The sequence below is a fragment of the Pogona vitticeps genome, chromosome Z (genome assembly GCF_051106095.1).
Source record: "Pogona vitticeps strain Pit_001003342236 chromosome Z, PviZW2.1, whole genome shotgun sequence".
In the NCBI taxonomy this organism is placed as follows: Eukaryota; Metazoa; Chordata; class Lepidosauria; order Squamata; family Agamidae; genus Pogona; species Pogona vitticeps.
In genome coordinates, this window is record NC_135799.1 from 2,407,976 (window position 1) to 2,435,028 (window position 27,053).

Sequence of the window (27,053 nt, forward strand, 5' to 3'; positions counted from 1 at the left end):
AACTCCCTAATGGTTCTGCGTCAATGTTGCGTTAGCTCCTTACATTATTTGATCAGACCCAAGAGAAGTGAACACAGCCTAAATTATACCTAAATTAGAACGGTGAAGGAGTCCCATGGTTACTCTCTCAGCAAGAAGAAACAGACAATGAATATTAAAACCACAGAAATGCTAACTTTCTGTATTTAGGGGGGGAAACAAGTATTTAAAATAAGGAAAGAACGAAGGAAGGAAAAATCTAGTAGGCAAACAAGAAAACCAAAACAGGTTCTGGAGATTTTTAAATACATGGCAAGGAGATGCACGAAAAATGACAGGATGGAAAAGCGTGTATTCCTAGAGGAGAAATTAGTCTCTTAAATTTGTTTACAAAAAATATCTATCTATAGAAGGCTATGTTCCAACCACTAGTACTTCAGGAGTGAGGACAAAAGTCATTTTATATTTGAACAAATCGCAGCATCTCAGATGTTTTATATCAGCTGATATTCTCCTCCACAGAAATATCCGTAGCCTTTTTCTGCCCGTAGGAGGCCAGGAAAGCCAGTTTTCTGAGACCCTTATCCCTGAAGACCCGCAGCCGGTATCCCTTGGATGGTGCTTGGTGGGACTGCATGTTCGTCAACTTTGCTGGTCCTTGACAAGCAAGACCGTGTGCTGTCCTCCGCCGGTCACAGAGAGGACGGTACGATTCTCCAGCTGCTGGCCAGACATCTGGACGGGGCTCCAGGCATCCTCTTCGTCTCCTGTGGCAAGTTGGAGGTTAGACCCCATGCCCCACGCAAAGGCTCGGCCTTCAGAGGGAGGAAGGACAGAAACAGGATGACAATTAGAAAGGTCTCTTCACTGCTTTAAATTTGGTTTTATTGTTGATTTTTTGTTTTCATATCATGATTCTTAAGGAAGTGATATTTACTACCACCGATAAAGTAATAATTGCTGCTTTTCTTGCAGAGGGTCCCTGGATTAAGCCCTGACATCTCAGAGTGAAGCTGGGGGGGGGGGGGAAACCTCCTGTCTCAGATTTTGCATATCCAGCGCCTGAATCAGTATTTATTTTTTTAAAAAAAGTAAGACCGGTGTCTACGTTTTTATTCCCACACCCCTCTTTTAATCTGCATAAATACACTGGGGATTGTACTGTAGGACTGTGGTATCCTCGGGGTATCTGCTTTAAGCCCCTCCCTGCAGATGCTGAAAAACACAGAAGTATCTAATTTAAATTTTACATGGTCTCTGGCTCCCTCTGTTGGCCAAGTTCTGGTAACTACACCCTGGAAATGCATATAAACACATATTTCTGGGGGGATTTACTGTGGTGCCTAGCTTAACGAGGAAATCGCTGTACAATTAGGTTTTTGAAATCGCTTTTGCAATCACAAAATGATGGTTTAAATGGGGTTCTTCCACTTTACATGATCAGCAAACAGCTGATTGTCGGGTTTCAAAATGGCTGCCGCTGTACAAAATGCCTCCCCGCTGTTTTTAGGAAGGCTTTTTCGCTTAACAGGCACCAGAAAATGTCCACCATATGGAAGATCTTCGCTGGACGAGCAGGTATTCAGTCCACTGGAACGCATTGAACGGTTTTCAATGCATTTCAATGGATTTTTGGTTTCGTTTGACATTTTCGCTCTACAGTGATTTCGTTGGAACAAATTAACGTCGTCAAGCGAGGCACCACTGTATTTAGTATTTTCAGGCAGTGGATACTGATCCCATGGATGGGGAGGTTCCTAGTGTATTGACGCTGAGGATTCTAATCAATATCAGATGGAAACCAGATTAACATTTCACATATTCACAGTCTTCATTTATCTTCTACCTCCTTTCCAATGAGCTCAAGGTGGTGCACACGGCTTCTTGCCTTCCTACTTTTATTCTTACAACAGCCTAGCGAGGAAGCTCATGTTGAAGGAGGAAGAATGCGACTGGCCAGAGATGACCAGGAATACTAAGAACCTAGATTTCCCAAGTCCCAGTCTAGCACTCTAACCAACATGCCCAAATAACCCAATGCTTGTTTCAGACTCACCGTCTTCGGTGACCGCATAGCCGACTCGTTCTCCGCAGGCTACAGAAGAGGATTTTGGCAGTCCCGGGATGATGGTCGGGGTGCTCTTCTCCGAAACTCCCTCTCCCAGGCCTAACATGCCATAATCTGCCCTGCCCAGACTATATACCGTTCCTGTTCAAAGGCAGCAGAAAAAGAGACAACCCACAGATCACTCCATTAGGAGAAGGACAGTAAGGTCTGATGGAAAATCAGAAACAGCAGGGATACAGCAGAAGCCTATGTGTGGGATTTTCTGATTCCACTCCCCCAATTCATTATATAACTGCCAGAATTGAGCAGGAATTACCCCAGTTAGAATTCTAGCAATTTTACTTAAAAAAAATCAAATCAAATTTCAAAATCCTCACTGGTGATTCATTAGGTCCTGTAGAGGGTGCCACTCTAAAAACTACCAGTGCTCTTATCATGTTTAGCTGTCCCCATGGAGTTTCAAAAACTCTAGCCACATCCGTGCTTTAATGACTGTCTGAAGAAAGACAGCAAGGAACAAGCGAGGACTCTGAAATTGCTTTGAGAACTTTGCTTTTCTGGCTTAAACTTACAGAATTTTAACTTTAGGTACTCCTGCTGAGTCCTGCTAGCTGTAGTGAACCCCCGCCATGCCTAAAAGCCACTGGAGATTGGGAAAGTCACATTTTTGGACTATAGCTTCCAGAATCCCTCCAGATAGTTATGTTCTGAGAAAGCAACTTTTCTGAACTCTGTTTGAGATCGTAAAGAAATAATCCCATTCCCCACGATGAGATCATAATCACAATCTTAGAACTGCAAAGCTGGAAAAGACCCCTATGGATCATCAAGTCTAGCACAGTGGGGAGCTGATCTCGCAACCTCTGGCTTCAAGGCCAGATACATAAACAACTGAACTATACAGATGAGAAGCCCATATTTCAAAACCCCAATTCCACCAAGGCAAAACATCTCCACCCACTTTTACCAGCTATCTTACAACTCCGTTTCTCCAGAATGTAGGGATTTTTGCAACCTCCCAGGTTTCCTCTAGTAGGTGTGGCTGGGAGGGACCTTTCCAGGTTGGGGTGACAATCACCAACAGCAGTAATCAATAGTTTCTTCCCTGCCTCTGAATTCAAGGAGAGCCCTTTCTCTCTGTTCTGAGTTCTTTCCCGCTCTAAAGTCTGTTGAAAGCAGTGAGTCTGTTGAGATCTTTTTGCTTTAGCTTGCTGTTATCTGTTCCCTGTACATACACGAGACATTTTTACTCTTTCTCCTAATAATGTCTCAGAGGGGGCTATTGAGACTGTAAGTGCCAGTTGATGACGGGTAAAAAAAGGGTGGACTACTCTGGGGAAAACCTGCTCTCTGAATCCCTGCACATCTGCTGTGCAGCTGGAGGAATTGAACCACAAATTCAAGACCCTGCAACAAATATTGCCAAATGCCACCAAAGCCCTTTGAGCACCTTACCTTCAGAATCAAGGCACACCGTGTGATGTTGCCCAGCTGAGAACCCAACCCAGGATTTGGTGGAGTTCTTGAATGCTGTCAGAATCTTCGGGGAATAAAAGGTGTCAATTCCTTGAGAACCTGAGATTAGCAAGGAAATACAGGAAGGTTAATGCTGAATGAGAAAGAAACTAGTACAGATGAAGCACTTGGCCACCAAAGGAGAGAATTCTACACACGGGAAGAGCGGGCTGGCTAAGAGCGATGTCTGCAGAGATCCATCAATGTACAGTCGTGCCTCGCTTGATGATGTTGATTTGTTCCAGCGAAATCGCTGTAGAGCAAAAACATCGTCAAACGAAATTTAAAAACCTCATTGAAACGCATTAAAAACTGGTTAATGCGTTCCAATGGGCGAAATACCTGCTCGTCCAGCGAAGATCCTCCATACGGCGGCCATTTTGGGGTGCTTGTCTTGTGAAAAATGGGTCCTAAAAACAGCGGGGAGCCATTTTGAGCAGCTGGCGGCCATTTTGAAAACCCAATGATCAGCTGTTTTGATCGTCGTAATGCGAAGAATCGGCTCCCGAAGCAGGGAACCGATCATCACAAAGCAAAAAAATCCCATTAAATCCCGCAAAAACATGGCCGTGAAGCGAATTCATCGTTATATGGGGTAATCGTTAAGCAGGGCACGACTGTATTCAGAACAGGTAAGGGAAGAATAATCTTCCTCTGCCAGTCCCAAACAAGTCAGTGGTGGTGGAGGAATGTGTGCGTGTGGGGACGATCTTAGGTAAGTAAATTTTGTGGGTTGATGCACAAGGCTGAAGTCCCATTTTTACAATGCTTTCAAGTGTTCAAAGTACTTCAACGCAATTTGTACACTTGAACTTTAAGAAACGAAGGATGGTCCCACAATGCCGCGGAGCCTGACAGAAGCTGTCATTCAACCACCTGGTGGGGACCAAGTTAGGAAAGGCTGGGCTGGGCCTTTTTTTCCCCACTGTTGGAACGGTTGTTGGGGAAAGGCTGTTGCATTTCTATTCTCCGTCACAGTCTAGGGGTAAAAATTGGTTTGGCTGACGGGTGCCAGAATCGCCCAGCCAGCAGGTCCAAGATCTGTCTTGTGGGGCATCTCCCCAGGGCAAGAGCAACCAAGCCCACCCACCAATCTCGCCTTCCTGTTGCACAGATCTGGGATTGTTAAAGGACCAGATCCGATGTTAGATCACTCAGTGCACCCCAAGTCTCACCCGCTGGTTCTGGAAGCAACTCACCCAGCTGGTAGTAATTGGAAAGGCCAAACCCAATGACGTGGCCCTCTTCGGTGATGGCAATTGTTAAATAGGAACCACAGAAGACGTCCCGAATGTGTCCCTTCGTCTTGTAGCCTCTCTGTTTGATGGTGACGGCTTGTGGGAGCAGCAGCCGCTCTGGGACACGTGAGAAGAGGTTTAGAAGGGGATCAAGTCAATAGGAGGGAATAGGAGGGAGGGAATAAAGGTTTTCACACACACACCACACACACACACACACACACACACACACACAGAGACAGACAGAGACAGAGACAGAGAGAGAGACAGAGAGAGAGAGAGTCTCTGTCTCTCGCTCTCTCTCCACGAATAGCTGTGTCTTCCAGAAAGCTTCTTCCACCTGAATTCCTTCCAAGGAAGCAACCCTAGGATCTAGGCCCTGTCAAGGCTGAGCAAGCGTGAGGGGGAAATTTATTTATTTATTTACTTGATTTATACCCCGCCCATCTGGCCTATAAGACCACTCTAGGTGGCTTCAAATATACTATAAAAAAGAGTCTTCAACAGAATGTAGACAACCACACCTGTTTGACAGTGCCACAAGAGGAAAGAGGGCCAGGGGGTGGGTTCCTTACAATCTTATCCTCTGCAACTTGCTTTCCTATTTTTCCACCCCACAGCACGACACGAATACTGTACCTGTTCAGTCACTTCTCTTTTGTAGGGTAAGCCCACCCTTTGGGGATTTTAAAAACTTTTGAAAAAATAAATAAATAATAATATTGAAAAATTCAGGGGTCGCTCTTGAAAGCTGCTGACAAACTAGGAAAAAGAGCCTCCAAATGTATACTTCAGCTACCCTTGGACCCCACCTTTGACAATGCTGGAAATGAACCATGTGACCCCTTGAACTGATACAGCAAAGCTCTTTTTTATTTTGTTAAGAACAACAGATGCATGGCCCTGAGAACCAATAAAAGAATGAATGTAGCAAAGCCAATTCCATCTTTTCTCTGGCCATCAATTCTGTCTCATTCAATACTATTAACTGTTTCAGCCAGGTTGTAAACAACAGATGGGAACCCTAAATGCCCACCCTCTACTTACATGGACTCAGAGACCTCATGTCTTTCCACATTCATTCATACATGCAGACAATATGTATGGTTATTAAACCTAAACTTCTGGGTCAGCTTTCATTGAATCTTATGCCTGGGTTTTGCCTCTGATGATTTGTTGTGTGTCTTTCTGTTGGTTTGTGGACACCTGGATCTTATTTGTTCCTTTCTATATGCAACGTAAGTACAAGAAAGATAAATAAATCTTTCTCCTCAATGCAAGGTACAACAAGAGACAAGTATTTCTTCTGAAAAGAGTCAGAGAAAATCCGCATGTTTTGCAAGTGTTACTGTAAAATGTACCCTACTGGAAAATGCATTGATTGTTGCATGAGCTAGTAAAAGCAATAGCACTAGACAGACTGATGATGTCTTTGTCATCCATTGCTCATCTTGTTGTGCTGGCTCTCTGTGCATGCTTTGTTTTAAAAAAACAAACTAGTTTTGTGCAGAGACAGGAGCATTAGAAAAACTATATAATAATAATATAATTTATTGTCATTGTAAGTATATACACAGTATATAACGAAATTCACAGACACCCAGAGACCAGACACATGCACACACATAACATTCCCCAAACACTCCCCATCCACTAGAAATCCCCCACTAAAAATACAAACATCTACACCTCAGCCCAAGTAACTGCAAAAACCAAGTACACATTTGGTCTTTGAGAGTCAAGATCTCTCAGGGGAGTTGAGAATCCTTGAAAACCCGCTGCCAAGAGCCACTGTATGAGCTACACACTCAGCAAAAGCAAGGTTTCTTCCTATTCCTATCTCAAAGCAACACTGCAAAGCTCAAGGCAAGCAACTTACCCAAACCTCTTCTTCCCCCTCGCATGGCGAAGATTTGGGGCACTCGGCCAAGCTGGCCATTGTCTCCACAACCGCACGTGTACAAGTTCCCTGTCGTGGACACCAATGCCAAATGATGGCTTCCTGGAAAAGGAAAGAGAAAAGGAGTGGAGGTAGAAAGCCGGGTTCCCCTTTCTGGAGGGTTTATTCTCCAGATCCTTCCGCAATATTCTGTTAGATTCAATGCTGTGGTAAACGTGACTGCTGGTAATTTTAGTTGGAGCACTTAAGCTCTCTCAAGAGTTATTTGTGCTTCAAAGACAGTCAGAAGCTTACAAGAGAGACACCTATAATTCTATACTTGGCATATGAAATACTGTATTTGCTATATGGAATATACCATTCTAAGTGTTCTTATATAGAAGAACCGCATATAAAATAATACATAAATAAAGTTAATAAGGGCAAAGAAGAACAGATTTCCCCTTATTTCAAGACTTAGGTATTTAAGCCGTTTGGATGCTTCTTATGAAGGTTGCCCATGTACTACATGGATACTATGAGTGAGAAAGATCTTGGAATTACTGTGGATCAAAAGCTGAATATGATCCAACAGTGTGATATGGTTGCAAATAAAGACAAATGCTATTTTGGGATGCATTAACAGAAGCATGGCCTCCAAGCTACACGAGGTATTAGTTCCCCTCTGTTCAGCACTGGTTAGGCCTCATCTAGACCAATTCTGGACACCACACTTCAAGACGGATGCTGACAAATTGGAACAAGTTCAGAGGAGGGCAACAAGGATGGATGAGGGACTGGAAACGAAGCCCTAGGAGGAAAGACTGAAAGAATTGGGCATGTTTAGCCTTGAGAAAAGAAGACTGAGGGGAGATAGGATAGTACTTTTCAAATGCTTGAAAGGCTGTCCTACAGAGGAGGGGAAGGATCTGTTATCCCAGAGTGCAGGACACATAATAATGGGATCAAGCTACAGGAAGCCAGATTTAGGCTGAATATCAGGAAAAACTTCTCAACAGTTAGAGCAGTATGACAGTGGAACCAAATACCTTGGGATGTGGTGAGTGCTCCAACGCTGGAGACATTTAAGAGAAAATTAGACAACCATCTGCCAGGTCAGTTTATTGGGTTCCTGCACTGAGCAGGGGATTGGACTCAACAGCCTGATAGCCCCTTTCCAACTCAGTTATTCTCAAAGAAAGATGGCCAAACAGTCAAAGTGCCCCCTCACCCGCATGAGGGTGAAATGCAAGTCCCACCAATTTTCTTACCAATATTATGTTGAGTAAGGCTAAGGGGAGATGCAGTTTGACAACAGCCCTGGCCTAAAGAGAGTGAAAGCAAATGAAGAGCCAAGCTTTCTGTGGCTGCTATTTATGGGAAGGCAAGCACGGTGAATGGCACATGTTGCTAGGCATCACTTCCTATCACAAACCTGAGGCTATTCTAACAATAGGGACCTCCAGCTGCAGCTCCACAGGAATAGGGCTACCAGTTGCCGACTCTATATCCTCCTCCCCCTTCAGAGGAGCCAGTAAGCCAATGACTCCATTCTCATCCTGAAAGAGAAGAATGAGGAAAAGAAAGATTCAATGAGTAATCTGCTCCTCAGCAGCATGGGTCACCTCTGAGATAGTTTTGTTGTTGTTTAGTCATTAAGTCGTGTCCGACTCTTCGTGACCCCATGGACCAGACCACACCAGGCCCTTCTGTCTTCCACTGACTCCCGGAGTTGGGTCAAATTCATGTTGGTTGCTTCAATGACACAGTCCAGCCATCTCATCCTCTGACGTTCCCTTCTCCTCTTGCCTTCACACTTTCCCAACATCAGAGTCTTTTCCAGGGAGTCTTCTCTTCTCATGAGATGGCCAAAGTATTGGAGCTTCAGCTTCAGGATCTGTCCTTCCAGTGAGCACTCAGGGTTGATTTCCTTCAAAATTGATAGGTTTGTTCTCCTTGCAGTCCAGGGGACTCTCAAGAGCCTCCTCCAGCGCCACAATTCAAAGGGATCAATTCTTCAGCGGTCAGCCTTCTTTATGGTCCAGCTCTCACTTCCATACCTCACTATCTGAGATACTACCAATCTGGAAATCTTACTCTGGAGGGCGAAAACCTCCACAGTACTCCATTTTAAGGTCTGTTAACTACCATTCCTATTGACAACAGTCAAGGCTGATGACAAAGGGAGTCTAATAATTGGGGGGGGGGGCAGATTACCCAACCTAGTTCAAAACTCAAATGGCTAACATACCCGGAAAGCACCCCAGATGAAAACACGGCCATCTTCTGTCAACGCTGCCGTATGGCTGTCCCCCGCAGACACCTGCACCACCTTCTCCTTCAAATCAACCAGCCCCGGGACGGAGTCAGAACCTTCCTCTGAAGTGTCTCTGCCCAAGGCACCCTCATCGTTGCAGCCAAAGGTGTAAATCTGTGAACAAAAATGTCTATGAAGCGAAGGAGAAAGCCAGAGAATATATTGCCACTTTTTCAATAGCTGAAAAACTACTCAGAAACCCACAGCCAGCACAGCCCCTGTAAAATAAAAACATAGCTTTGCTAAACTCCACAGAACTGAGACCAGGACGGCAGCCCGAGAAGAGTTTTGAAAAAGAAGAGGGAACTCTTCCACATCTTCGAACTACAGTATAGGACCTTCTTATCTGCAGGGTATCAATTCCAAGCCCCTCATCACAGATGCTAAAAAACCCAAATTAGAGAACACACTGTTTAATAGCATGGTCTCTGGCTACCTCTAGTGGCTAGTTCTGGTAACTTCACCTTTAGACATACATACAGTATTTCTAGGATTTTTCTTTTAATATTTTTAATATTTCCAAAACTGTGGATAAGTGAATCAGCAGATAGTGATCCTGCAGATAAGGGGGTCCTCCTGTAGCTTAAGCCACTGGCCTTCAGCTGGTGAACTCGGGCCCACCCATGCGTGACACCCGTATTATTACTACAAAATGTTCGGAGGGATGGTGAAGACCATGTGTTGATTGATGGATGGCAGCTCCCACCCACCCGCTCATCACAAACAACAAACTGCCTTCTCCACTTCAGAGCTTTTCCTCTCTATTCTTCCTTTTCCATTCCAACAATATCCAAAAAACCATTCTGTACCCTTGTTTAAACCAATGGGTTTAAACAAAGGATACATGAAAAAACGGTGATTCAATTAAATAAGTGTTCTGAGCTACTAGCAGATGCAAAGAAAGATATATATGCACATCACACTCAGTGTGTATGAAAAATGGAGTGCAGAAATACAAAAGGAGCAGGTTAGCAGCAGCCACTTTCAGAGGGAAGGACAATGTATGTGGAGGAATCTGACAAGAACTGTGTTGCACCAGTAAAAGGCCGGAAGAAAGCAATCAGGAGAATGAGACGGCAGTGTACTTATTGCTTATTTATGCTATTAACTACATCTGTATCATCTGTTTTATGAATGAGCTCAAGGTATGGACATTATGCATAACTCATATGGTCTAGTCTAGCTTGACAACAACGGTATGAGTTAGGTCAACATGGGAGAAAGAGATTAGCTTTAGTGGCAAGTTCTGGTAATGCAGCTGAAAATAATTTTTCTGGTGTTTTCTTTCTCTTCTACCACACTATAATTCACTATTATCCATTATTTCCAGTATGGACAGGAGGCTTGGAACCATTCCCCAGCAAATACAGTCGTGCCCCGCTGGACAATTACCCTGCTCTACGTTGACGTTTTTGCAATCGCTTTTGCAATCGCAAAACAATGTTTTAAATGGGTTTTTTTTCACTGTGCGATGATCGGTTCCCTGCTTCGGGAACTGATTTTCACTTTACGATGATCAGCAAACAGCTGATTGTTGAGTTTCAAAATGGCGTTGGCTGAAGAAAATGGGCCCCTGCTGTTTTCTAGGACGGATTCCTTGCTTTACAGGCACCAAAAATGGCTCCCATATGGAGGATCTTCGCTGGACGAGCAGGTATTCAACCCATTGGAACACACTGAATGGTTTTCAATGCGTTTCAATGGTTTTTTTAATTTTGTTTGACTACGTTTTCTATCTACAGCGATTTCGCTGGAACGAATTAACATCATCAAGTGAGGCACCACTGTCTTACTGTATCCATCTGTCTTATTTTACAGGCTATTTGAGATTCCCATTGCAATTCTTTTCTAAAGCACAGGGTACAGCTTTGTGTGTCTGCTTTGTTTAAAAGCAGAGCAAATTGCAAGGGAATGTGGGCCAAATCAGCCCATGCACCCAAGGAAGTTACTGGCTCCCATACTAGAGCAGCTGGCCATCTAAACACACACTACCAAAGCCACGAATCATCCGAAAGTGGGTGGAGAAAGTTGTTTCAGATTCACCTTGCCTGTCTCGCTGAGGCACACGGTGTGAACACCACCTGCTTCGGCCTGGATGATTTTCTCAGGGAGCTTCACCACGGCGGGCCTCTTCCGGGCAAGCACATCCGGCCCAAGGCCGAGCTGTCCAAGGTCCCCTTGTCCCAAGGTCAGTACCAGCCCAGGCTTTGATTGGTGTGATGGATGACTGACTAGATAAGGGGAATAAGGCACGAGTGAAAGAAAGAAAAGGCAATCTTCAATACATGTTGCAGAAGAAAAAAGCAGAAGAGCAGTTGTTGCAAACCCAAGTCAGAATCGGAGAATAACTGAGTTGAAAGGGGGCTATAAGGCCATCAAGCCCAACCTCCTGCTCAAGGCAGGAATTCAAATCAAAGCTGTCCTGACAGAGAGTGGTCCAATTTTCTACTGACTGCCTCCAGCACTAAAGCTCACCACCTCCTGAGGTAATTGGTTCCATTGTTGTACTGCCTAACGGTCAACTGGCTTCCTCTAGCTTGAGCCCATTATTACATATCCTCCACTCTGGGATGATTGAGAAGAGATCCTGCCTCTACTCCGTATGACTACCTTTCAAGTCTCTGAAAAGTGCTATCATCTCTCCTCTCAGTATTCTTTTCTTAAAGCTAAACATGGCCAGTTCTTCCAGTCTTTCCTCATGGGGCTGGATTCCCAGTCCCATGATCCTCCGAGGGCAACAAGAACTTGCTCCAGTTTGTTGGCATCCTTCTTGAAGTGCGGTGTCCAGAACTGGGCACAGTAGCTCCCTCTTTACCTAAATGACTCAAGTGGCCCTTAAATGCTTCCTGTAGGGAAGTCAGTCCTTATGTTATTAAGAAAAGACACTCTTTATTTCCACACACTTTTATCAAGAAACATCAGAATTCTCTGTGTGATGTTTGCCTCTGCTGCTAAAAGTTTACTCTGTGCTGTTGCGCTTGCGCTCACTGCATCAGAGATGAGAGGGCCCTCACTTGCAACAGCTTGCTCTATAACCTACCACATTTCACAACCAATCCAGTGTTATTCAACATCCTTCCCCAAAGTCTAAAGCTCAGTTTAATGACATCTGTCTCTCTGGTGCAACACCAGAGGAAGTAGAAGAGGACAGAGTGAATGGATGGAGAGAGAAAGGAACAAGTCAGCCATTGATGGAAGGAGGAAGTGCTGGCGTCCCATATTCCACGTATCACCTCTTAGCACCCATCCAGCCCAGAGGACCCCCAAGAGGAATTTGAGAGTAGGCAACCCAGAGACTTGTCTGTCCTTTTGACGCCCAGACTTCTACTTCCTCCTACATCCATTTTCATCATTTCAGGCAGCAGATAAGTGAAACTGCGGATGCCGATCCCATGGATACAGGGTCCTACTGTATTACAGGAAAGAAAGATTTGGTGTGGACAACTTTAAAGGAGGGCACACAAAGGGTGCCATTCCCCTGTCATGAACTGCATGGTCAGAAATAAAATAATAAAGACTGAACTATTGCACACCCTAGGATGATTAAATACAGTGGACCCTCGACTTACGGAATTAATCCGTATTGGAACGGTGGCTGTAGATTGAAAAGTTTGTAGGTCGAGTCTCCACTGACCTACAATGTATTGAAAACCGATTAATCCCGTAACCGGTCCTTTTTTGTTCCATTTTGGTTCTTTTTCCGGTCTGTCGGTCGATTCTCTGGCTGCAAGTCGAACCTAAATTTTGCAGCCAGAGAAGTCTGTAACTTGAAAAGTCTGTAAGCCGAGGGTCCACTATAAGCAACAAATATAAACTTCCCAGCTTTTTCTAAATAAATGTTTTTTCAAACTACATACACCTTTACTAAAACCCTAACATACTTAGGAGACAAACCCCAGTGATTAGTGATTATCTCTTCAAGCCAGTTGTGACAAACCCAGACCTACTGGGATCTATCACACAGTTACTAAGCTGCCACCAACCATTCCCTATAATAAGTCACACAGACCAGGGATGGATTTTTAAACAACAAAAAGAATAAAGTTTATTTTAAATACAAACAGGGTAAATAAAACAATCAGGTGAATAAAATAAAGTAACGTGGCTTATTCTCACACACACAAGCATACAGTTTGGTTCACCTAGAACCTTTAACTTAAAGCACAGACCCTGAACCCATCAGTTCTGGCTAACCAACAGACCCCTGAACCTTTCAGGCTGGTACTCTGACACACAGTAGTACCCTGTCAGACACCCAGACTCCCACAACAGCTTCTTCTCCCCAGCTGCTGCTTCGTCCCAACCCAGTGTCTCACAGTCTGTCTCAGCATCTCCTCTTCACCACACAGGCATCACATATTTATACAGTACAGCCCCTCCTCCTGATGTCCCGCCTTCCACTCCCCATAGGATGGAACTTTCCCTCCAAACCCATGACAGACAGGTAACATCAGTGCTGTTATGTAACACCTCCCCTCTTTATAAGTTGTTTTGTAGGGGGAAAGCTAAGGTGCTTTTCACCAAAAAAACAACCTGTATAAAACATACAACAACAGTTATACATACCCTATAATACTTACATATACTTACACTCCAAGTTAAACATAGCAAATAGGCATTTCAAACATTTACCATATGCATTACATCAATTTTACCTTTATTAATACAAACCAATTTAAAACCAGGTACATTTTAACTTTTTGTTTTCATTATATACATATAGTCCATGTTCTTTCGCCGTCTTCAGTCTTCAGGTCTTCTTGATAAGGCGTCAGCAACACAGTTCACTGACCCTCTGACCACCTTCACTTCAAAGTCATAGTCCTGTAGGTTTAAAGCCCACCTCATAAGTTTGCTATTGTGGGTTTTCATTGTCTTTAACCATTGCAATGGTGAATGGTCAGTACACAGAATAAAATGTCTTCCCCAGATGTAAGGCTTGGCCTTCTGGATCGCGTAGACTATGGCCAAACACTCCTTCTCCACGGTTGCCAAATGTCTCTCACCTTTTTGAAGTTTCCTACTCAGGTAGGACACTGGATGCTGGTCACCATTCTCATCCTCTTGGCACAGAACTGCTCCTACCCCGCTGTTAGACGCATCGGTGTAGATGATAAACTCCCGGTCGAAGTCTGGAGCACGCAGGACAGGATAGTTGATTAACGCCTCCTTCAACCTCTGGAACGCCGCCTCACAGTCGCTGGTCCACGGGATGCGGTCATCAGCCTTCTTCCTCGTCAGATCGGTCAGCGGAGCCGCAATCTCGCTAAACCTCGGGATGAACTTTCTGTAGTAGCCCACCAACCCAAGAAATGATTTGACCTTTTTCTTGGTGTTGGGTCTAGGCCAATCACGAACAGCTTCTATTTTGGCCTCCAGGGGTTTTATCATTCCTCCCCCTACCATGTGACCCAAGTATTTTATTTCTGGGCTACCCAGCTGACACTTGCTGGCCTTTACTGTTAGCCCTGCTGCACTTAACCTCTGCAGCACTAACTCCAGGTGTATCAGGTGATCTTCCCAGGTATTACTGAAGATCCCTATGTCATCAATGTAGGCCACTGTAAAGTCACTGAGCCCTGCCAAGGTCTGGTCCATCAGCCTTTGGAATGTGGCTGGTGCATTTCTGAGACCAAAGCTCAGGACTCGAAACTCATAGAGACCAAAAGGGCTGCAAAAGGCAGTTTTTTCTTGATCCCTGGGATCAATTCTTAATTGCCAATATCCCTTTACCAGGTCCAATGATGAGATGAACCGACAACCCCCTATGGTTTCAATCAGGTTGTCTAGCCTGGGCATTGGGTAGGCATCAGGAGTGGTTACACGGTTTAATTTCCTGTAATCGACACAAAACCTAATGCTCCCATCAGGCTTGTCCACAAGGACTATCGGAGAGGACCAAGGACTAGAAGAGGGGACGATTATGTTCTCCCTCAGCATCTCGTCCAGCTCCTTCCGCACCTTGTCCCTATAGGGTCCCGTTACTCGGTATGGGGATACTGCCTGCGGGGGTGCATCCCCTGTGTGGATTCGATGCATCACTCCCTTCACTATCCCCGGCTTGTTGGAAAACACCTGTTGATATTTACTAAGCAGCATTTTTAGTTCTTGCTGCTGGTCTTGGGTGAGTGCAGGACTGATCTTTACCTCCTCTGGGTTGTATTTTACTTCCCCTCTACCCTCCCAGAAGGGTAATTCAGCTTCCTCACTCTCAGCTGCTTTTATCGCGAATAAAACCCTCTGTTCCCCTCTGTAGTAGGGTTTTAGGGCATTCACGTGAACCACCCTCCTTGCTTGGTTCTCCTCTTGCTCTATTAGGTAGTTCAGGTCTGACATCTTGGAAATGACCCTATATGGTCCTGCCCATTTGAGCTGCAGTTTGTTCTCTCTGCAGGGCCTAAGCCAAAGCACTTCCTCCCCTGGGTCAAAGTGCCTCTCTCTAGCTTTGTGGTCATACCATGTTTTCTGTCTGACCTTCTGAGCTTGCAGGTTTTCTGCTGCCAGCTCTAGATTTCTCCTTAGGTCATTCATCAAGGTGTCTATGTATGTCACAACGTCTTGTGGGTCATCCTGGGTGACCTGCTCCCAAATTTGTTTGATCAAATCAAGGGGCTCTTTCACCCCTAAGTGTGCAGCAAACATGTCAGAGTGACCCCTTTGTAAGATCATGGGGCGATACTTTTCAGGTACCACCAGCTGACTTCTGATCCCATCTCCCCCTTTTGAGATATTCCTCAGGGTTTCTCTATATAAAATCCCCTTTTTCTCCAGAAATCTCACTGGGGTTTCAGGTGTTAGCTGGGCGTCAGTCACCTGTTCAAAACACTTTTGGAGAGTGGCGTCTGCCTTTTGCTCCTGTCCAAATCTGCTGTCTGTGGTTAAGGTTTCCACCACAGCTTCTGAACTCCCCTCTGCTTCCGTCTCTGGCTCATCATTACCCCCCTGAACTGTCCCTGTGGTGGCTTGTGAACGTGTAATCACTAGCACCCGTTTCACATGTTCAGCCAGGTCATTTCCCACGAGCACGGCTGCTGGCAGAGTCGATGAAATCGCTATCCGCCAATCTCCCCTCCAGCCTTGAAAGTTGACAGGTACCTCTGCTACTGGCAGAGAGATTATCTGCCCCTCAATCCCTGCCACCTTCATGCTCTCATTTGGGATTATAAACTCCCTAGGGATGATATCTGGATGGCACAGGGTTACCTGGGAACAAGTGTCCCGCAGCCCCCTATACTGACGGTCAAGTATTCCTACGTCCACCCCAGCTGTCTCAAACAACTGAGAATCTGTTTTTACCAGCAAGCAGCGCTTTACCTCCCCAAGAGGACCATTTTCCTCAGCCTGATCAGCAGAGGTAGCTGTTCCAGACTGAGTAGTCATGGCAACAGGCTCCCTCTGTGACAATGAGCTTTGCTCTTTCTGGACACAGAACACAGCTTTTGGCTTGGTCCCACTAGAATTCTGAGGCACCATTCCTTTTAGCTGCTTCAATTTCTCACACTCTGAGATCAGATGACCCTTTCCCTGACAGAAATAGCATTTTCTGGTGTATTTTGATTCTCTCTCCTCTTGTTTGGGTTTTCCCTCCAAATTCTGAGGGCTTGGTTTCATGCCTGAGGGCTTCCCTTCACCATGGGCCCCTCCCCCTTGCTGGCTTTTCCCTGGTCCCTGAGAGTACTTGCTGTAGGTTTCTTTGGGTTTACCTACAGATTTCCCCTCACCCAAGGGCTTTCTTATTTGGGAGATAAAATCCGCGATCTCTGCGGCTGCTGCCACAGATTTCGGTTTCCTTTCCCTCACCTGGAATTTCAATTCCCCATGCAGGACTGAATAGAATTGTTCCAGGGCTATCAAGTCTTTAAGCTGTTCATAGGTCTCTGTTCCCTCCTGCGACAGCCATTTCTCAAGCAGCCTCACCAATTGGGCCCCCACTTGGGTAAAAGTCTGTTCTGGCTTCTTGGTGAGGGACCTGAACCTTTGTCTCAGCTGCTCTGCATTTATCCCATGTCTTGCGAACACCAGTTTTTTAAACTCTGCAAAATCTTTCATCCGTTCCTCAGGCATCTCGGCATAAACCTCAGCCAGGCTACCACTGATTAAAGAACGCATGATGGTCATCTTCTCAGTTTCCCTCACTGAGAAGTCCACAAACGCTCTTTCCACTAAGGAAAAGAACACCTCAGGACAATCTCCCTTGTGGTACACAGGGAATTTCTTCAGGTCAGCCTTAGACAATTGGCCTCCCTCAGAATCCCTATTATTATTATTGTTCTGGTTCATCAGTTCCAGTTTTCTTAATTCAAACGCCATTTTCTCTCTCTCCAATGCCAATTCAAATTGCCTTTGTTTCTCTCTTTCCCTTTGCTCCATTTCAAATTGCCTTTCCCTTTCCTCCCTTCTTTCTCTCTCTAATCTTTCCTCCATTTCCCTCACCCTCAGCTCATGCTGTTGGGCTAGGAGTATTTTTCTGAGTTCTGGGTCCTGCTCTCCTGTGCTGTCACCTTGCACTGAGCCAAATTCATCCTCAGAGCCTTGGTCAATCTGGGGGTCTTTCACTTCACTCATGTCTGCTACTTGGCTTCGAGTCAAGGGCATACCCCCCCTCAGAACAGGCTGCTTTAAAAAGTCAAGCCTCAAAATAAAACGACCACTTTTTTTTTTTTTCTTCTTGCCTCAGAACCAGCTCTCCCTAGAGATTGCTGCTGTTCTTCAGCACTTAAATTGCAACAGTATCGAGTCAGAGCCTACCCCCCTCTGCTGGGCCTCTCAGCTGGCAAGCTAGCTCGCTGTTGCTACGCAGATTTGCCTCAGCTTTTTCCCGCCAAAACTAGGCTGCCTCAGAGCACCTTAATCTAAGTCTCCCCAGTGGGCACGTTCTTCTACTAGCGCACCTCCCCGTGAGGTACACCTAGAAGATTACCTACGCGCCTCAGACTGTCCCTGACTAGACCCCCCTTGCTCTGGGCACACTTGCCAAGGCTTTGCTGGACCGCTGGACAACTGGACCAGTCGTATCCCACACGCTGGACACCAATCAATGTGACAAACCCAGACCTACTGGGATCTATCACACAGTTACTAAGCTGCCACCAACCATTCCCTATAATAAGTCACACAGACCAGGGATGGATTTTTAAACAACAAAAAGAATAAAGTTTATTTTAAATACAAACAGGGTAAATAAAACAATCAGGTGAATAAAATAAAGTAACGTGGCTTATTCTCACACACACAAGCATACAGTTTGGTTCACCTAGAACCTTTAACTTAAAGCACAGACCCTGAACCCATCAGTTCTGGCTAACCAACAGACCCCTGAACCTTTCAGGCTGGTACTCTGACACACAGTAGTACCCTGTCAGACACCCAGACTCCCACAACAGCTTCTTCTCCCCAGCTGCTGCTTCGTCCCAACCCAGTGTCTCACAGTCTGTCTCAGCATCTCCTCTTCACCACACAGGCATCACATATTTATACAGTACAGCCCCTCCTCCTGATGTCCCGCCTTCCACTCCCCATAGGATGGAACTTTCCCTCCAAACCCATGACAGACAGGTAACATCAGTGCTGTTATGTAACACCAGTGATAGACAAAAGCATGCTGGTTGGGACACTCTGAAAACTAGAATCTGAAAAAGGACTGAATGAACAAAGAAATGGAGAAAGTTCTTGCGTTGGAAGAGGTTTACATGAAGGACTGAGAGCAACATCTCACCTTTAGTCCGCTTCACTTTGAGAGCATCTTCTTTTTCCAAAGCCCGTTTTCTTGGCATGTTTCTTTAAAGCTGGGGGGGGGGGGAGAAGGAAGAGGAAGAAAGCAATAGATGAGTATGTCCCCTTTAAAAACACTTGCTCTGGTTAAAACATAGGACAGAGGCCCTCGGATGAAACTATATATACCCATACTAGAGATGCACTTGAACCTCACAACCGATGGTTTGTGGCTATCCATGAACTGTTGCAAATTCCCTAAAAACTGGACTGGTTCAACCGTTTCTTTTTCAGGTTTGTGCCAGGCAGGATCACCCACCAGCCCCCTTCCCGCTGCCCCCCCCCCCGTTGCATCCCTACTTGGTCCTGCCACCTTCTCTACCATCACCGCCATCACTGGTCAGAAACAGTGGGGCCAGCTTCCCTTCCACGGCAATGCAGGCAGAAGGAGGTAGGCTGGCATCTGTTTTGCCAAAACAAGATGAAGCAATGACATGGGGAAAGTGGGTGGAGAAGGACGTTCACCGCTTCATTTTGCTTCAGCAAAACAGGATCTCCAAACTGGGTTGCAAACCAAACCAGCCTGATTTGATGGTTTTTCTGGTTCGTGGTTTGGTTACCCGTAGCATCTGAGAGTTGATTTATAACATTTGACTGGACAAAGATTCCCCATCACTTACTTAGGGAACAAGGAGCAACTGTTGGGGACAACTTAGCCCCTCATGCTCCAGATATAAATCCAAATTTTGGGCTAGAAGGACTTTGGGCATTGTTAGCCTCTTGGAATACCTCTTTGAATTTTCAATGAAAACACAATAATAATTACATAATGTCAATTCAATTCTGACTTATGGTGGCCCCTCCCAAAGTTTTCTAGGTAAAAAGTGCTCAGAAACTGTTTATTCCGGGGGAGTATTCTGAGACTGTATAGCTTGCCCAAGGCTACACAGACTAGTTCTTCTCCATGAAGACACAAGTGAGAGCACTATTTCAAAGTGTGTACCTCGAGAGATTCTCTACCGAGCCAGAGAATCAAACTCCCAACCTTGGCCTCCACAACCAGGAGCCTATTTAATTAAATCAAATGCAGTTTATTTTTCTTATGTTCTTCTGAGGCCCCCGGACCCTAAGAAGGTACATAAGTGCTTGATCATGGTAAGAACAGCTAATGATGAACACAAAAGCTGAGCAGAAGCTTCTACTCACTTCTCCAGGCTTGATACAAGTATTTTGGCTACTTACAGGAACAACCTAAGTCCCCACTGCTGAAGAATTTGGCCAAAGGACAGTTGACACTAACCAACTGACTGACAGCTGGCTTTACATGAATGCAAATCTTTGTGACACTGCATTTGGCACAGTACGTTAAATAAAGTTCTTGCTCCCCAAGTGTTGAGCAAACTTGAGCCTAAGTCAGAAGTGGAATCTCTGGTCTGGTAGGGTGAGTTTGAATTTGTAAATATTAAAAATCATATTTTTTGGAATTTAAATGTAAATACATCTTTTTTAAAAATTGAAATTGTAATTTTAATCATTTTGAGTTTTAAAAATCATTGCATTTTATCCACTCTGTGCTCCAGTGTTTTCAGACTGAAGTCCCTATAATCTCTCGCTGCTATCTATCCTGGGAGATACCGTGCAACATCTGGAGAACAGTTACCACCTCTGGTTTAACTGAGGACATTTCAAAAAGCAAAGCACTCCCTTTGTTCATGTTTGCCCAGGACCGTTTGACATGGTTCCTGGCCAGAAAGAACGTGAACAATAGTGTACACAGTACACTGCTAACCACAGGGCCACCTGTTCAGTAACTTATACCCTGAGAAGTATCAGACACAATCCGAGAAGACAACTGCAATGTTCTTAAAGCAAGGAGTATGAGAACAGGATTTGACACATCACACAGAGTTGCTTGAACTAATTTCAGTTTCAAACCTAATGATCAGGAACACCGCACAAATAACTGGATTAGAGGAAGCAAGATCAACACAACTAGACACAACTAGGCACTTTATAGCATTGCCATCTGAGCAGCTGTCAACAAAACCAAGGTTTAACCACCTGCTGAATGTTTTTTTTCCTTTTAACAAACAGAACACTGCAGGAAGAAAAGGTATTTCAACAGATCTTTTTTTGCTCATCTTTTGTCCCAGTCAATGTAAAAAAAGATATACAGTACTCCACACCATTCTGATGCAGATGGGCAGAAGCACCTTTACGGGGCTGACAGTAGCTAGTCTTCATTCAATAAATAATGTGACTCATTGTGTCACCAAAAAATTCAGTAAATTGTTGTGAAGGTCCAGCAATATCAGACCTCTGTGACAAAGACACAACTGTGCGATGTTCTGCACCTGTTGAAAGCATAAGAACTCTGTTAGGAAACAAAGAGGGGACTGTACAGAAGTTGATTATGGAAGACGGCAAGGCTGTCTCTAAGTGGCTAAGCCTCCTGCCCACTTCCTAATTCAAATTTCTTTCTGTTAGAGAATGAACAGAGTGTCAGACTAGGATTTTGGAGATCTGGGTTCAAATCTCCCCTCAGTCACGGAAACTCACTGTGGTGGGGAAATGACAACCCCCTCCTTGAATATCTCACATAATAACATGAAAACACTCCTAGGGTGATAATGTTGTCACATAAAAGCAATAGAATTAAAAAGTCCAGGCATTCTCCACTTTACTCTTACCGTAAGAGCCCTCCTTTTGCAAAATAATCCTTATTCTTAATGATCATGAGGCAGAGATGTAGAGCTAAGCAACATGCCAAGATGATTTAGGCAAAATAGGAGAAAATCAAAATTGATAAGGGTATGCTGTCAATCTGAGTAAGACTCACAGTGACCCTGTCCAGACTTTGCTAGGAATTGAATACTGAGAAATGGTTAACCATTCCCTGGGACATTTAATGAGGGACAAACTCAATAACTTAGACCAATCACCCACATACCCTTTATGGCCAAGGTGATCCAATGGGTGGTTACCTGGAGAACTGCCTTGACCCATTCCAGTCTGGATTCAGGCCGTGGCGAGCTATTGAAACAGCACTGATCATGCTGTACAATAACCAAAAGGGAGGCCAACAGAGGAAGATCTATGTATCCTCTTAGTGGCCCTGGATCTCTCAGCAGCTTTTAATATCATCAACCATAATATCCTGCTAGGCTGGATCTCGGAGATGGGGATTGGTGGTGAGCTGGCTCTGATCCTTCCTTAATGGCCAGGTTGAGCCAGTTCAGCTTGGGGTGGGGCACCTTGGGGTCATCTATACCCCCAATGCTCTTTAACATCCATGCAAAGCTGCTGGGAGAGATCATGATGAATAAGGCGTCATCAGTTCCCTGATGATACACAACTCTCTACTTTACCACCTCGGCAGTGAATGCTATCCAGACACTTGAGCGATATCTGGCGTTGGTCTTGCAATGGACAAGCACTAACAGGCACGAACGTGAACCTAGACAAGACAGAGATTTTGCTCCTGGGGAGGCCGTCAGATAGGTGTGTTTGTGTGGAATTAACCCTAGACTGGATGGCATGGGCCTCCTGTTTAGAGATCAAATCTGTAACCTGGGTGTGCTTCTGGAGCTGGGTCTGTGTTGGGACTCCCAAACTGCAGCTGCATCCACAGCAGCCTTTAACCAGCTAAGGCTCATCACCCAATTCCGCCCCTATCTAGATGAGGGAGCCCTCAGGATGTTGGTGCCCGCACGGGTCATTTCCCAGATCAACGACTCCAGTCCTCTCTAGGTGGGATTTCCATTGAGGCTAATCTGGAGATTACAGTAGATCCAGAATACCGTGGCCAGACTGATGGCTGGCGCCAGCAAGTTTGATCCTATCTTCCCAGTTCTTGCTCACCTGCACTGGCTACCCACAGTGTTCCGGGCCAGGATTTTAATTCTCACTTATAAAGCCCTCCATGGTTTGGGACTGAGGTACTTGTTGGACCGTTTTCCCATAAGGTCATCTACCCACTCCACCAGTTACTCCCTGGCCATGCTCCTCTGAAGGAAGCCAGAAAATGATTCACAAGACGTTGGGCCTCCTTCACTATCATTCTTGTTTGGTTTTATTTATCATGTTCTGTAAACAGAATAGCGCCTTACACTAATAGGGTGGTATATTTGTTAAAAACAAAGAAATAAATAGACCAGTGGCTCTCAACCTCTGGTAACCTGGGTGTTCCTGGACTGCAATTCCCATAAGGCTTCACCACCAGCTGTGCTTGCTGGGGTTTCTGGGAGTTGCAGTCCAAAAAACACCTCGGTGACTTAAAGTTGCCTAAGTGGCAAGCCTTCGGATCTCCATGTTTTAGAAGGCAATCTCTACAATTCCTTAACATTTGCCAAGCCTGCTGATAGCGCTTTTAAAACTTTCCCCCTCCCAGCTTTACTTTTCAAAGGATTTCTTAGGAGGAAAAACCTCACCCTGTGAGAAACAAACCGGCTTCAGTTCTTCACTGAATCAAACCCAAGCCCTCGAGATTCGGGACTAAAATGACCTCCTTTAAAAACCGGGGCCTCCCACCGTCTACCCTTCAAGCATGCCAAGACAACCCCCCCCCCGCAAGAGCTCCCACCCTCTCCCAACTGGGGCAGGATTTAAAAACGGAAACAAAACAAACCCAAGGCCGCCAGCTCTCTCTCCACAAGATCCCGCTTCCAAACACGGGATCTTCCTGTCCCGACAACGAACCCCCCCTCTCCCCCCCCCCCCCCCCGCCCCGCTTGCTCCTAGCTTCCCGGCTGGGCAGGAAAGAGGCCGGGTTTGAATTTCCCGCGCCGCCTTCCTTTGCCTTGCCTTCCCCCCCCCTTTTTTTTTCCCCTCCTCAGAAGAAGGCCTCCCTCGACCCACGGCCGCGGCTGTCGGGGGGGGGGCGCCCCGCGCCTTCCAGGCCCCACGTGGAAGGAGCCCCGGCCGGGCTCTCCCGCCACTTCCACCTCCCGGAAAGTTGAGGGCTGCCCGCGGCGGGCCGGACACGCTGGGGTGCCCCTTCTTGAGGGGGCACCTTCTCCCTTCCCCCCCCCTCCCGGCCGGCTATGCGCGTCGGGCTGGTTCCCCCCCCCCAACCCCCTCGCCGCCTCAGACACTCACCTCCAAACTCGCCTCTTCGCTGACCCGGGAAAGGCTTTCTCGCGGGAGGGGGAGCCCTGCTGCGCTCGGCCTGGCGCCTGTTGGCGGTGCCACCGCAGACCAGTTCCCTGGCGGGGTGGGGCGCGCGCCCTTTTCCGCTCTCTCTCAGCGAACGCGCGGGAATTTATGCCGGAGGGAACGTGAGGAAGAGGAGGACGCCAGCGGTCTGGAAGGCGCCGCGCCAGCCTTTGGGGTTTGCTGAGCAGGTTGCAACGTTTCTGCCCGGAAGGAAAGCCCGCTGACGCCCTTTGGGGATATTCCGAGGCAACTGAATGTTTATTTTATTAAATTTATCCCTCGCCCATCTAGACCGAAGGCTAATACTACAGGTTTGCTTACCCTCGGGGTGGTGCTTCTTGCTGGACCGCAAGGCGAAGTAGCCCCTTTTGTGTATGGTTGGTTTCTGTGCCGTCACGGCGGAACTGACTTAGAGCCACCCGAAGAGGGCTTTCGAGGTAAAGGAGATATTTAAATTTAAGGAGTGGCTTTACCCGCTCTGTTCCCCCAGGGAGTTTCCCTGGCCAAGTGGGGATTCGAACCCTTGTTCTCCACCCTCTAGCCACTCCCACTACACCACACTAATGCAGTGGTAGGAAAATTGCAGGAACTTCTCTTAGTGAGTTCAAGGCCATGCAAAAGTAACCTGCCAACATTCCTCATCTTTGGGGGCCTCTCCAGACAGTCTTTGTTCCTCCCAACTTTGTCCCAGTTAGTGATACTTCAGCTGTGACCAGACTGCCCAAAGTGGAAAGGGCTGGATGAGGCCAAACAGTTGCTCAGCTGACACTTCCAGGCTGAAAAGGTTCTTTTCTGTTCCAAAATAATAGAAACACCGAAACATGTCCTGGGCCACTTTCCACTGGAAATCGCCCACTGCAGAAACTCTGCCTTGCTGCTATTCCAGAGAAACTGACATGGAAAAGCAGACAAATCTTTTCTACCGTATTATCTTGATAATGGAACTGGTAAAACCACACCTTCAGTATCTTACTTACCACGAAAGTTGTATTAGGGTTGCTGTCAGTCTGTTTGGCACAGAACAAAGGCATATCCATGCAACTCCACATATTGCCACACCACACATACCAGGGAATGTGTCATGTAACCACAGCAAAGGACATGGATTCTTCTGATTCAAACTGGCTTGGTTTGCAGACAGGAGGGGTGGGGATTGCTTGGGTCCCCCTTCCTATGCCTGGGCCAGATAAAAAGGCAAAGCAGGCTGGATGTGGCCCCAGGGGCAGTAGTTTGGAGATCCCTGATCTAGATCAATTTCAATCTGGCTTCAAGCCTTTCTCAGTTCCACCACCGTCACAAGTGCGTTTGGTGGGGGCACAGGAGAGGGACTTCTCTGTTGCTCCTCCCAGACTCTGGAACTCCCTCCCACAGGAAGCTAAGCTGTCCTTCTGCAAACAAGCACACCCTTCTTTTCAGGCAGGCTGCCTATCAGTGACTGGCTGGGATTTTAGATTGACTGTTATGCATTACCGCTTTGACTGTTTTTAGTATTGCTTCTTTACCATTTCAGAGTGTTATTTGTTCCTTTTTAATATTTCTATACTTAAGTGTTTTTTCTTAAATAACTCAACCTTTGGTCTGCTATGCTCTACATCTGTTTGAACAATGATGCAAAGCAACCAATCATCTCCATGCTGCCAGAAAGAACAGAGGGTAGAAGAAATCCTAAGAGACAAAATCAACCATAATAAAAATGGGAGGAGAAAAAAAAACATTTCCTCCCTTATCCAGCAGTACAAAGGTCCATTGAGCAGGAAGAATGTATCTCCTCTCAGTACAGAATATATGCTTATCGCAGCAAATACCAATGGTCTTTTGTAGCAGAAGCAACAGTGAGACATACCAAAGTTAGTACTCTCAAGTGGGCCTGTGCTGCTCATTCCTATCAAAACAAAATCAACCATTTGTGAAAAAATGTTGTCACAGTTCTGCTACCACCTGCAAAACCCTCCTGTCAAAATGCTTTGATAGAAGCAAAATCATGTACTGGGTAATGCCTGAAGGAGGGGAACTTTGAGGCACCAGCCCTGCAAATCTCAGGGCGTGTTCTCTGATTTCGAAGGCAGCTGAACCTGTTTTCTGGGTATAAAGAACCACACCTTAGGGCAGTGTTTAAATTGATCTCGCATAACACAAGACAGTGCATGGTATCCCATCATTCCTAGTTCTGGCGCATGAAGGAGTTAAGCCCTCTCTTTGGCAATATAGAAAGAAGGCCCTCTAGGAAAGTTGAATGCTACTACAGTAGTGAACTCCCTACAGGAGTCCAAGATGTTGTCAGTAACTTTGCTGGGAAAACCATGTTGTACACTTAAAAAATTACAATTTCAGTTAGTGACCTGTCAGATGCCAGAATGGTACTGAACTTCAGACTTGACTGCCACATATCTCGAAAAGATCTCCCAGGTTTGTTTGTAAGCCATCAGATGGTGTCAGAAATGAGGTGAAAACCTTGGGCTACTCCACTTCCCACTGAGGAGCAGGAAGGCACTAGCCATCTTACCCTGGCCATCAGGGATGCTAATGACCCCTTCCAGTCCCTTCATCAAGTTCCGCTAGTGCAAACAGTCATGCTAAATACTCATGCCCACTACTACCACAAAGTGTAAAGCTTTGCTGACAAGCGACATACTCTAGCTTCTCCCTCTGATAGCGGTGCTTCTCATGTGTCAGTAAGTCAACAGAGAGGCGTAGAAGAACTATATTAATAGGAAATCGTAATGGAGTTTTTCTATTAGGGAAGCAAGAGTACATGCTTCTATGTGCATTGGAGAAACGAAGAGTCCCGCTTCTTCTCCAGTGGGACCACAATACAAGGAGGGCTGTAATGATGTTTCTTCACAAATCCCCTGCCACCAGACTTGTGTGGGTACTGTTTAACTACTGCTCAGGAGTACTACTCACTTTTAGCACTGGAGAAATAGTGTTATAATCCAAAGAAGTGCACTTAAGAAAGCATGGCAGCAACATTTCTAAGCAGCCACTGAAGTGTGAGCAGGGACTGACGTTTCCCAATATTCCATGTAACTGAGGATGTGATTTTGATCCACCACAAATCACAAAGACATCTGCTACTTTTTTAGGGTATCACAACATTTTGCTGTTTATTTCTCCCCCACAATATTAAATTTGGTCAACACAATGGAACAGACTAATGGCACTAGATCTTTGCAAGCAATTTCCTGATCGACT

The 27,053-nt window shown here is 45.8% G+C and overlaps 2 protein-coding genes across 4 annotated transcripts in view; one reads left to right on the forward strand and one right to left on the reverse strand.

Moving 5' to 3' along the window:
- The window catches only part of LOC140702925 (uncharacterized), a 208,957-nt gene that overhangs the window by 55,126 nt on the left and 126,778 nt on the right, over positions 1-27,053 (forward strand). The window lies entirely within an intron of this gene.
- Positions 155-25,038, reverse strand: LOC144582995 (regulator of chromosome condensation-like). 3 transcript variants are annotated; one of them, XM_078382552.1, is made up of 10 exons: positions 24,839-25,038; positions 18,712-18,781; positions 11,040-11,227; positions 8,931-9,110; positions 8,115-8,238; positions 6,680-6,802; positions 4,762-4,917; positions 3,503-3,622; positions 2,036-2,188; positions 155-794 (listed from the first exon to the last, which is right to left on the reverse strand). In XM_078382552.1, exons 2-10 carry the CDS (start codon positions 18,767-18,769, stop codon positions 622-624), a joined length of 1,275 nt encoding a protein of 424 aa, XP_078238678.1. In that variant the 5' UTR covers positions 18,770-18,781; positions 24,839-25,038; the 3' UTR covers positions 155-621. The 3 variants fall into 3 exon arrangements, with proteins under 3 accessions (XP_078238678.1, XP_078238680.1, XP_078238677.1); XM_078382554.1 differs by lacking the exon at positions 24,839-25,038 and adding an exon at positions 24,183-24,385; XM_078382551.1 differs by lacking the exon at positions 24,839-25,038 and adding an exon at positions 23,805-24,118.

What these genes read in the sequence shown, in the direction of transcription:
- LOC144582995 (XM_078382552.1), bottom strand. Translation starts at nt 18,769, where the DNA reads ATGCCAAGAAAACGGGCTTTGGAAAAAGAAGATGCTCTCAAAGTGAAG. An exon ending in TCATCTGGGGTGCTTTCCGG is followed by an intron (nt 8,239 to 8,930) that starts GTATGTTAGCCA and finishes CTTCTCTTTCAG; the next exon opens with GATGAGAATGGAGTCATTGG. An exon ending in TTCCAATTACTACCAGCTGG is followed by an intron (nt 3,623 to 4,761) that starts GTGAGTTGCTTC and finishes TGCTAATCTCAG; the next exon opens with GTTCTCAAGGAATTGACACC.